The sequence below is a fragment of the Pleurodeles waltl genome, chromosome 5 (genome assembly GCF_031143425.1).
Source record: "Pleurodeles waltl isolate 20211129_DDA chromosome 5, aPleWal1.hap1.20221129, whole genome shotgun sequence".
In the NCBI taxonomy this organism is placed as follows: Eukaryota; Metazoa; Chordata; class Amphibia; order Caudata; family Salamandridae; genus Pleurodeles; species Pleurodeles waltl.
In genome coordinates, this window is record NC_090444.1 from 428,130,357 (window position 1) to 428,142,623 (window position 12,267).

Genomic DNA, 12,267 nt, shown 5'->3' on the forward strand with positions numbered 1-12,267 from the left:
CCATCCTTCACCACTCCAGCTCTAGTAACACTTTCCTGTTCCACTACAACAAAGCTGCCTATCACAGAATGCTGAAACTGAACAAATGTCATCTTTGAAACTGGAAAACAATTATTGTAAACAAAAGCATTTCTGGTTACTAAATTAAACAAATGGATAGCCATCCTCTTATACCAAATGTAAGCCTTACTTAGAGCAGTGTAAGACTCCAGCCTCTGATCATTTCTATCAACACCACCCATTTGCTTATTGGAGTCTAAATTCCACGCAGGTTTGCACACTTAAGCAACCTGACCCCAAATAGTCACAGATTAAGTACTTTCATCATGAATGGATGTCAGCATGTGGACATCCCTCCTGTCTACATTTTGTCCAGCTAGAAGTTCATCACTACGCAGTGCACTGCGCTGTCCCTTCTGAAGCTTTTTACATGCAAGCTGTCTAGGGTAACCTTTACAGTTTGTCCACTTTGAACAATTCTCTGAATAGTTGCACACCAGTGTAGAAGTTAACTACTTATAAATGATGACAAAAAGTCTTCTACCAAATTTGCACACAATTTTGTCACTAACTCTGAAAGCGGACTCGCAACTTGTGTGTGTTGGGGGCGGGGGGAGGTGGCAGTCAGTAGTGGAATCCATACCAGTGTACACCCTGAAATTATAGCTATATCCAGTAATACTCTCAGATATACAGCATATACATCTTAATTCCATAACATGCCCTCTTGTTAGGAATGAACTACCTAAAAGCCAAATCTCCCTTGAACAGAACCAGACTCATCCACAGCTATTTCTTTCCCTGCAACACAGATCTCTGAAAACTCACATTGTCAAAAGAGTATTTTGCCAGAATATCTATTTTCTGTGCTGCTTCTGAATGTTGTTTTCATGAGGATTTTTAGATCCCCTTCAAACAGTGAGGCGACCTGTGTTCATGGAGGTCACACCCGATGTCCCAAGCATCCTCTACGTGTGATGTCAGATGGCAGGTATTGAGTAGTTACACCCGCGAACGCTACATTAACCATGGGGGCAAGATGTGGTTAGGCTCTGTCTGTGGTCAAAGATGTAATTAAGCGGACATACCTTAGTGAGTGACCATAAGGAAGGATGGAGTTGTCACCAAGAATACTTTTTGGAAAAGGAAGATAATATTGAAAACAGTCTGACATTGTTATGGATATGTGTGTGTTAGTTGCAAAGGTCAAATAATATAGTCCTATCACAATCAGTTACTGAAGTAGGGAACTGTATTTACAAAGTGTACAACTGAAAAATCATGGGAGTGATTGGCTCTGTTAATATCCAAGTCAGATATGGCCTATTCTGGTCGATGTGTTGGAGATCTCGTAAGAAAGTTGGTATCACTGAGCACTCGTATGTAACCAAGTGATATCATGGTTCCTTGATGAGCACATGATAATATGTCATTGTTACAATTTGCATGTGTTCTTAGCCTAGGTCAGTTGTTTTTCTGGCAGATGTATGGAGGCATGTGTTACACCTCCAACAGGATTATTGGCCTGTCACGGGTGGAAGACCTCATAATGTTGTTACTGCCTTAATTCGACTAATTGTATATGGATGTGTATGCACTAGTGGGTCCTTGATCTTACGAACCCTTTCAGAAGAAATACGTGGGAGCTGCCAATTGTTACCATTGTTGTTCAGGATCTTCCTATGTTTGGTCACAATCTTTTTTTACCTCTCTGGAGACTGCTGAAAAAGTCCTCTGAAAGACTAGTTTTTCATTCTGCAGTTTTTGAATAAGACTCCGATCTGCTCATTTCTTTGCCTTCTTGATTATTCTGTTAGGATAGCTGTTATTCATTAATTTATGTGACAACACACAATCTTCATCATATATAGAAGTGCTTGAAGAACACGTTATTTCTCAGAGATCAAGGGTGGTGTCTATTGAATTTTAATAGCCTGTTCATGTCAGTTGGTTTGTGGTAGACTTCCATCTCAAAATCGCCATTCTTTACACTAGTTTTAAGGCCTAAGAATGCCAGGTCTGTTTGGCTAAGTGCATGTGTGTAAATCTGAAGAAGGGATCTTTCTTGATACATTTAATTAACGTGAAGGCCTGCGATTCAGTTGCCTGTGCAGATTAGTAGAATGTTGTCTATTCAGTGACTCCATAGGTGAATGTGTGCTTTAAGAGGATTGTCATTAAAATAGCTGAAATTCTCCTCAAACCAGTGTACCTAAGACATGCTACACTAGAGGAGAAAGTGCTCCCCATGGAAGTAAGTACCCTGTACCTAGCGATATATTGTTTGTTTATATAAATAAACGTGTTAAAGCTAGTCTGGCACATTGCAACCCAAAATGTATTGATTGTAGTTATGTAATTCCACCTGGTGTCAGTTAAGTATGCTTCTGTGGACTACTGTTATAAAGAGCCTCAATATCAAGGCTGATTAGAATGTCTGTGCTTGGATCAAAGCTCCTCCTGTAGCAGTATAAGGAGACATCTTTGATGTCCCTAATGTATAAAGACATTTTACTGACCAAAAGACGGACAAACCAATCACAGAACCTAGAGAAGAGGTCCCAGAATAGAGACAATCTCTGAAACTGTTGGTCTGCTGGGTGGTGCTGTCTGCTGTTTATGGATTTTAGGTAAAGTATAAAAATATGGTGCAAGGTATTTTACCCACCAGGAAATTTGTCCCTGGGTTTTTCATCAAACCTGGGTTTTCTGCTTCATCTACCATATTTTTGATTATTCCTAGTAACCTATAAGTGGGTTTCACATCAAGGATTGTGTAATTAGTGCAGTCAGACACAGCCTAAAACACAGGAAACAGCATGTCCATGTACTGGTGAAACTATCCCAGCTGGCCTGCCTGACATCGAAAGTGACGCTTGTGACAGGCTTGAACTCTGCAGCTGTGTGCAACATGAGCACCATCCTCCTACGCAAGAAACAGATCTGGTGGTCTTGATTAAAATGGTGTTATCAACAATGTACAACATTATGGATCCCTGACATTTTCTAACTCCCTAGGGCTTATTTATGCCTGCCACCTCCATTCCAGCATTCCTTTCTTTGAGCAGAACCATTAAATGGTGTCTCCTGTTGAACTTGTTTATGTAGTTTTAGCCATGTTCTGCACCCATTATCTGTTTTTCAGTGCGTGGATCTTTAGTATTTACTGACTGTGTGACCTATGGTAACCACTTGACCTTGTCTTTAGTATTCAGCCACTCTGGCCCATATTTAGAGTTCTCCAGCCTTTTACCAAGGGCAGCCAAGATACTAGGATAGAAGGGAGACATTTTTGAGTGAACATAATAAATTGTCTTCCCCTGCCTGGCACCTTGTACCCATTGACTGGCTGCAATTAAGAATTATTTTTGTAATCCCTGGAACTCGCATAGGTTCCCATGAACATCCTAATCATTCCCTATAGACAAAATGGCTGTAAGCCCCCGTGTTAGTTTAAAGTGCGACCCCCTAAAGTGTGAGCGGTATGATGCAGTTTATTGGCATATCGTGACCTCAGAAGATGATAGGTGTGTTTCCTTGCTTGTTCTACTGTATCATTTCTAATGTAAATATAATTTTCTGCTTTTGGAAGATGTAATTCTGACTGGACAATTTGTTTACACAATGTCTCTACTGGTGATGTTCATTATCTAATTACCCCCCTGCTTGCATCAGCGAATGCCTTGATTGCTCCCCGTTTCTAAGCTTGGAGAGTCAAATGTGCAAAAGTAGTAACTTGGTTACTCAGCTGGAGTGCAAAAGTGTCAGAGGTCCTAGGATGCCAGGAGCAGATGTCAGTGGGCACTGTGATTAATACCTATTATCGCAAGACAAAGGCACAAGGACTCAGATCTCATTATGTGGGTGACAGTTCACAATGCTCTTAATTGCCTCATTTTGTTTCCAGTAAATACAAATGGGGGTACAAGAGTAATTGAATGTACTTATTTGATAGTCATTTCCCAGAAGTGAATAGGAAATTGTTTCTTGGAATTGCCATGATCTGAAGCTTGTAGCAGTCATTATCAGTAGAAATGGAATGCTATAGTAGTGTGCTTTCTGAAATTGCAATTGTCCAAGATGCTTTTATTGTGCAGTGTGCTCTTTTCTCACTATATGTGTTTATTAAAAGTTTGCTGTTGTGTAGTATGTAGACTTGTGATTTTCAAAGCATGGAACAAGGAAAGGATGCTGTCACTGCAGTCTTGTAGTGTTAGAAAGAAACCTAATGAATGTCACAGGTTTTTAGCAATAAAGAACGGTCCTTAAAGCCTCTGCCTGTTAATGTAAGACTGGTGTCCTGCTATTTCTCTAGCACTTTGCATTCTTTCCTTTTGCTCTGCTCAAACAAACAAAGGAAGTCACGTTTCTAAAATGTTACTCTAGTACTTGTGTGTAGGAAGTAACTATAAAGTCTTCCATCTTCATGAATATTTTTACCAGTTCCCCTTTTTCTTCCCTTTTTTAAGTCTTGCATAGAGACCGCTTTTAGCTGTATGTTGTTGAAGACCTATTGTGGACAGCAGCAAAACCTACAGTAGGCTTTGGGTTAAGAGATTGCTTACCATAGGTTGGCGTTCATGTCAGTTTCATTTGCTTACTTCTTATTTAGTAGCTATTCCCACTCTTATGTTGCCCATGCCCAGGAGCATTGCTTCTTTACAATCCTTTTGATTAGATTACTTTTATCCTTCCGCAGCCTATGGGAGTCCATTGTTTTCTTGCTCTCTCTGTCGTGTGCTGTTCCTCCCCTTAATACCCCCCACTCCTATTGTTGCTTTATCCATAATATAAGTTTAAGCTCCTCTTCATATGTGTAGAATTTTACTATTGTACATCTTCCATGCACGGCTGTTTTGCTTAAAACGAGAGGTATCACTAGCATTATATTCTCACTATTTATTTTTATGGTGATTTAACGTACAAGGCAACTAGCAATTTGGTAGGTAATTATTCACCTCGTTCTGCATCTTTAATGTTTTAATGGAATTCATAACCAACATAACTGAATTGTAGGAATCATAGTAAAAAGAAAAACATTCACTTAATCTTACCACTTTATACTTAGATTTTGTATTTGTAAAGCACGTTGTCACCTTCAAGGGTATCCTGGTGCTGATAGTAGTTGTGTGACTCCTTTAGTAATGTGTAAATCTGCATGACCTCAGTCAGGATTCTGTGATGACAGGAATGCGTCCTGTGTCACTTACAAAGAACTGTGGTTGAAAGTACATAAATAGAGGCAAGATGGAATTTGGTTAGGCAATCATGAGCTGGTACAAAGTATTGAAATATCATGGTTAATGAATGTAGCGACCCATTCCAATTGGTAACTAATTTCCCAGGCTTGTGTGGTGTTCATTGGACTAAGTGCCAGGGGATTATTGGCCTGCCAGCATCGGAAGTGTTGTGTGTGAATTAAGAGATGATGTGGCGAGGCAAGAGAATACATTTTTATGTAAAATATATTTACAGTTTTCTTGAATAGGCTACATCAAAAGATGGTGGGCTTACATTGTCAACCCATGTGGGAGCTGTTGTCTCAATGCATTTTCTTTTTGAAAACTGTCAAGAAATTATCTTTCCTTCTCCCCATTGAAGAATTAAATATAACCATTGCCACTATTATATCCAAGCTACATCATTCTAACTCAGTCTATATAGGTCTTCCAAACATCGCTGTTCATAGACACCAAGCAGTACAAAACGAGGCTGTCTGCCTCATTTACAGACTGCCTAAGAACTCCCATGTTACATCTCTAATAAAAAACAACTGCATTGGGTTCCTGCTACGTGCAGGACACATTTTAAGATCTGTTGTACTACCTTTCAAGCCTCAAAAGAATTGGCTCCCCGGTTCATATCCAGGAAATTTAGGTAATAAACCGATATTCATATTCTAAGAACATCCAATGCCAATCTCTTAGAGACCTCCGGATACCGAAAAGCATTTATTGGTGTCCGTAGCTTCTCTGTTCATGTACCAATGATTTTGATTACTCTTTCTGATTATTTTCTTTCAGAAACTGTGTTCCAACTTTTAGGAAAAATCTTAAAACATGGTTGTTCAGAAAGGCATATTGCTGAAAAAAAAAAACACTTGGTGATCCCATTTACAGTTAATAGCTAGAATCAATTTGTAATAAAATCTCTAGAATTAAAAATGTAAATGACAAATTATTATACAATTCTAGCATTGGTGATCTATGCAGTGCCTACTCACTAAGGCATTTTGGTCTATCTAAGGTGGTACTCCTCTAGTACTATTTAACCTACTCTTATTTGCCTTTGTGAATTGGCCCCAAATCATTTACAGTGACAGTAAAATGGGGGGTGTTTAGGGAATATTAAAAATCAATTACTACAACTAGGCATGTGTCCTGTTTGCACTTTTACAAAAAGGGATTTGAATTTCAGGGATGATTCACAAAGGCATGTAAGAAGAGTACATGCTTTCCGTACTTATAAAAGCTTTTTTTGAAATGGTGGTTTTGTGTTTTCAGTCAAATAACATTAATAGGTTCCAAAATACAACATCGTTTTTGTTTTGTCATGTGAAACCTACAACTCTCTCTTGTAAATGCAGTCCATTCCCATCATGTGTTAACTGTTTGGTGAGGCAAATGTTTGATGACCATTACCCACACACAGTCCAAAACATTTTTCACCAATTTACAAGGCCCAAACAGGAAAAGTCAAAAATTTACTACCTTATAATTTGCTCTATATTTGAAAAAATAAATCTGACTTTTAGGGCAGTTACCAATTGTCTGTAGCCGATTCCTAAAAATCTGCGTCAGGTATAGATTTTCAGTATTAACATGAACATACACTGTAGTCACATTTTAAAATATTTTTATTGGTCCTTGGGAAAAATAGATCTATGATTATTTACTATGGGGATGTTCCCTTCTCATTCTCATCAGAGAAAAGCACCTAATTTTGCCCTTTCTAGGAGTAAATTTGGGAGTGTTTCCAGGATTGGAAATTGCTTGTACTGTGTGAATACCCACAAACCTGCAAATTTGTGTGTATTCGTCCACTGATGCAGTTAGACCCAGCAACAAATGCCTACACAGACAATTACAAACCAAAATTTACAGCTGTGGAAAGTCCACCACACTAACAGAATTTCAGTGTTCACACATGCTTGTTGCTTGTTCTGTGACTCGATAAAAGGACTCTACCATTAGGAATGATCATGTAAAAAAAGGGTTTAAGGATCTTTCTGTGACCTCACAGTTCGAGCTTTCAGGCAGTTATTACTGTAAAATCAGACATTTTCTATCAGAGTGCAAAGGAACAGTAGTCTTTTTTTAATGTAAGATGTGCTGTTGGTCTTTCCCGACCCAACCTCTCCTCTGTCGCTTTTTTTCATGGTATCTGTATTTCTGCCTGCTTTACAGCTCTTTGCTTATCCTGCTTTCGTAACTGAATGCTTTTTTTAATTTCGCAGGTCACTATTTGCTGCAATATTCCCACATTTTTAAAGTTTTGAATTGCTTCAGTTCACAGTGCATTACTATTTCATAAAGCCAGGAACATGGCTGTCACCATTAAGGAAAATCTAGTTTATGGATAGGTTTGAGCTGAGCTTTTTATGAATGTAGATGCAATGACAAATACTGTGAGGAACAGTGCGACTGATTGAAGTTCATCAAGAGAATGATTTCTTTTGACATAGCTAAAAACTATACAGCACAGTGTGAGAAGGTTGCTAAATATGGGACTAAGAGTAGTTCAAGAAAACACTTTCACTCTTGTTAACAGAACGAAAAGCTGCATGTACACAGCTGTTGTCTAACTGCATCTAAAATATGTTGTATGTGTTGTGTATCATACACCTTTGTAGAAAAGTACTTACTTTGTTTTTAATTTTATGTTTCAGTTCAATCGAAGGTGTGTTGAAATCTCTTGTAAAATCCTGTCGGCCGTAAGTATTATTCTTATCCCATTCCACAATTTTCAAGAGCCAGTGAAATCACACTTAAAAAACTGGAAAATTATTTTTTAAACTTACTTTTACACCTAATAGCAACCTTTGTTTTCATAATTTGTAGGTGTCCCATCTTATGGCAAGTGCTGGAACTGGTCCAAAGCTGATAGTGAGGTTAGAAGGTCACATGCCTCATACAGTTTTAGATCTCTTCTTATACAAGACTTTTTGATTTTACTATATTTTTAATTGGTTGTGTGCCTGTGGATTCACCAACAGGAAAGATTTACAAAAAGCATAGTAAAAGAACAAAAGCATTGGAAAAACCAAACTGCTGGCAGCCAAAGCAGCTCCTGCTACTCCTAAGCACCTGCAATGTTAGGGTTGCATTTTGAACTCAGAATGTCCTACCAGATTTTTCACCTTTATTTTCCTTGTTAGAGTTGTAAGATCTTCCACATGTTTTGTATTCTGCGCTTTGCTACTTTATCAATTTCATGGGACATGATAATTGATTTTTTAGGAACGGAGCACAGTGATAGATCGATGCCAAACCATCCTTCCTTTCTCACTTCTCACTTGTAACTTGAATAGCCTGCCTAGGTCATTTGTTGTCCTTGGCTTGCCTAGTTTGCCTTCAGAATTCTGTTAAGAGCATGAAGGAAATATTTATCAGTCCAGTTACTAGGGCTCACCCCTTAGTTGTAAGGTATTACAAACTGGGTTTGATATCCAGGTTGATGCAGGTTATACATCCTTAGCTCTTCATTGACAGCCATGAATGTAGAATAATCCCACTTGGGTGGATCCTGGAGCACACTAGCATATGAAGTATATTAGGAAACAAAAGCAAAATCTTTCATTGTCATATACACATGCAAACTGTATAGGCTACATTGAATAAATCTATTTTCCCAGTCTAATATTATTCTTATAAAAACAGGATTACATTTACTGCTTCATTCAATAACCCATGATCAACAGAGCATAGTCAAACAGAGTTCGAAATGTCACATGGTAGGCAGAATGTGAAGAAGAGCTGAAAACATGCAGTACTCCTTTAAGGAGCCAGCCGGTTCCATATCCCAGCGTGATTGTTCTTAGCAGTTACCAGCTGTTGTTTACGTTTGTCATGCTGAGTGGGTCTCAGAGCCCTAAGGGACATTTTCACCTTATTTTGTGAGGATTTTACTTCATATGTTCACATTGTTTCACCTAATTCACATTTTTATACACGTTGAAAGCATTTCCTCTTTCTTTTTCTATTCTTTGAAGGGGGGTTTTGTACCAGTGCAGTCACTATTTGTGGAGGGCCCCTCCTGTGAGAGGAAGAAGGCAGGCACTGACTCACATGCTCTGTGTGTGGTCTGTTTGCCTCCCTCATATTGTTTTTCTCAGTCTGATTCTCTCAGATAAGACTGCATTGAGCACCATTTTCTGAAGTCCTCCGAAAAAGAGCCCACAGGTAAAAAGGATGAAGTTGAGCAAGGGGAAATACGCTCTTGGGCAAAATGAAAGAAGAAGCTGGAAACAATATTCACTGCTCCCTCAGGGTGTCATCAACTTCCATCGCCCAGCATGCAAGTTATTGGCAGTTGCTCAAGAGCCTTGTTCTTTTTGAGGAGAACATGTTGAAGTCTCGATGAGTGGATAACCTTCCCATCTTTGTAGAACAGAGGAGAAGGGAGGGTTGTTCATGACTTTGTTGAAGATTCCCTTAATACAGAACTGTGATTAAAAGTAACGTTGTCTTCTTCGAAGGATCTTCATTTATGGTCATGAATGTAGGATTGAGTAGCAGGCCATCCCTCAGATAAAAAAAGCAGTTTCCAAACTTAAATTGTAGAGGGAAGAACCTAACGAAATAGAATCTTGAGGCCTGAATGACCAGCTATCAATTCCATTCTGAGCCTAAACAATAATATTTGGTTACCCAGACTGCACTTTTATGAGGTGCTGTTTTTCAATTCGTTCAATTTTCTCCTATGACATCTAAGTTGTGTGTGTACAGTGTTCGTGAACAATCAGCAACAGAAAACCATGGTGGTTACAGAAAACTGGGTAACAGCAGAGCCCTGTTTACTTATATGCAAAGCAAACATGGGAATGTTTCCAGATGTAAGGATAGTAAATTAGGATTAAAAGCAAAAATAGCCTTCATTGCAAAGCCAACTTGCTCCAAACTGATGCATCAGTATCCTTCAAGATCATCATTTTTGCATTTGTGTTTTTGCTTAAGCCACTGGCCAGATACAAGTGGAAAAAAATGGCATATTTACCATTTCCCTATACCTAAGCATCCACAACAGTTAAGTATCAATATTCACAGAAAGATATGAGTCAAAGACTCTAATATTTTTGGATTCTTGTATTGATAGCAGACAGAGCTCATATCTTGGCTCTGAAAGAGATTTCTGGGATACTGGAAACAAAAGGCAAGATGGACAACAGCTAATATAAATTGGAACCCGATGCATGAAGGTGGGTTTGCAAAGCAGTCAGTATTTTATGTACACTAACTTGTTTATCACCACCTCCTTCCATTTTATAATGTGACTGATGTACTAATCAGTTGGCATCACAAAACACCCATTAACAGGGAGACTCAAAAATTCCTGCTTCCGTATGAAACAGGTGCTTTTTTGGGGCTCCCTCTGAATGGCCTTGAAAGCAGGCAGGATAGCAGGCCTCCACCCTTGCACTTGAACTGACCTCGTGCCTGCTTTTATTTAAAATCACTTCTGTCCCTTTAAAGGACAAGACTAGCTTTCACAATAAAAAATGAGCATCAGTGAATGACATTGTAGGACATGGTCTGCTCCCTCCCATGCTGACAACCACTTTTCAGCAGCTGGAAGATGTTGCAAATAATTGATAAATTGCATGGTGACTTATAAAGGCAAATAGTTCGCCAACAACATACCCCCTTTCATATAGGAGTGGGGGCACATGCTGGGGATGGCTTGGGCTTGGGGGATTTGTTGGGTTGAGTGGCGAGTAGGAAGTGGTTTGCACCCTTCATATGTCATATTAAAAGAATATATCATACCTAATGCCAGTGTAAACAAACATGAATATAATGCACATGTGATTGATTGGTACTGTACCACTGTGACCTGGTTAAAGGTGTATTGTTTGTTTGAAAAAGCCTAATAAAACTTTGTTTTAAAAAACAATAACGTACCCCCTTCCTTTCCCATTTGTTATGGGCCATAATGTGTGCTTTACAAGTCAGAAGGGCATTACTAGCTCCCAGAAAACTCTCTGCCAAACTGCAATTTTATGACATACATGCTTTGCAACCACAAAATTATTTTATACATCTTCTCCTTAATGTGTGGTTAAAGAGTATTATAACATAGTTATAATTTATTAATTTGAGACCACTTAAATAATACAGATTTAAAAAACGAACAATACCCCTTTGAATTTCAATAGGAAATAAAGTGGAGGGTGTTCTGACAAAACTGACTAAATAAATGGGGGTTGATTGAATTCTGTGGATACTATCAAACATTCAAGAAAAAAGACTGTCATTTGCTATGATCTTTTGTTAGTGGCACAATATTCAGATCACAGATTTGCCTAAGAGCGCCTCTCTGGTGCATATTACAGTGCTACTCATTGAATAAACCTATAGTGCACACCTTACTGTCACAACTATACTCAAACTATCACAAACATAGAGAAAAGAATCCCATGGCTAGTTTATATTTTCCTTTATATCATTCTTTATTTAAAACCAGTGAAGAATTATGTAATAAAAAAATGTTTCTATTCAATAAAATGATTGGTAGCTATGCTGACTAAGAAATGACAATGATTTGCTTCCTGCAGTGATACCTTCATGGTAATTTAGTTGTATAGATTATTGTATGCCCTTCCCCACCTTCATTAATAGCAACAGTCCTCCAGAGAGTAAAGTGCAGCAAGAAGCTTTCTTGTGTTCAGATTGCTCCTACATAATCTCATATATTGGTTATCGGATCTTCTATTCCTTAAGCCTGATGTTAACATGCTGCTGTTGACTATTTTGAAAATTATGGCCAAGGACAGAAGCATACATTTCCTGGGGACACAGACAATTATGGCTGCAGGGCTTATGACTGGTTTATGCTCCACTACATCTTTAATACTGGAGTAAAAGACTTGTATTTTGCCAGTGAGCTGTAGGCAAGGTACTGTAACACCTTCTTTCTCTTGCTGTGTGCTGTCTTGTCTCTTATCAAAACCCTTGCTGAATCTTCAGCATAAGTAGATACTCGTAAAGCCCATCTTAAGTCATTTAGGCCTGGAAGAAAAGGGCTTGACATTCATTCTCCATTTCAAAA

At 38.5% G+C, this 12,267-nt stretch overlaps 1 protein-coding gene across 1 annotated transcript in view; it reads left to right on the forward strand.

Annotated features, from left to right (window-relative positions):
- Positions 1 to 12,267, forward strand: part of PSME4 (proteasome activator subunit 4) — a 1,396,200-nt gene that overhangs the window by 100,935 nt on the left and 1,282,998 nt on the right. The window contains exon 4 of the mRNA XM_069234194.1: positions 7,889 to 7,933. Coding sequence (XP_069090295.1) covers positions 7,889 to 7,933 — 45 coding nt within the window. The remainder of the gene's footprint in view (positions 1 to 7,888; positions 7,934 to 12,267) is intronic.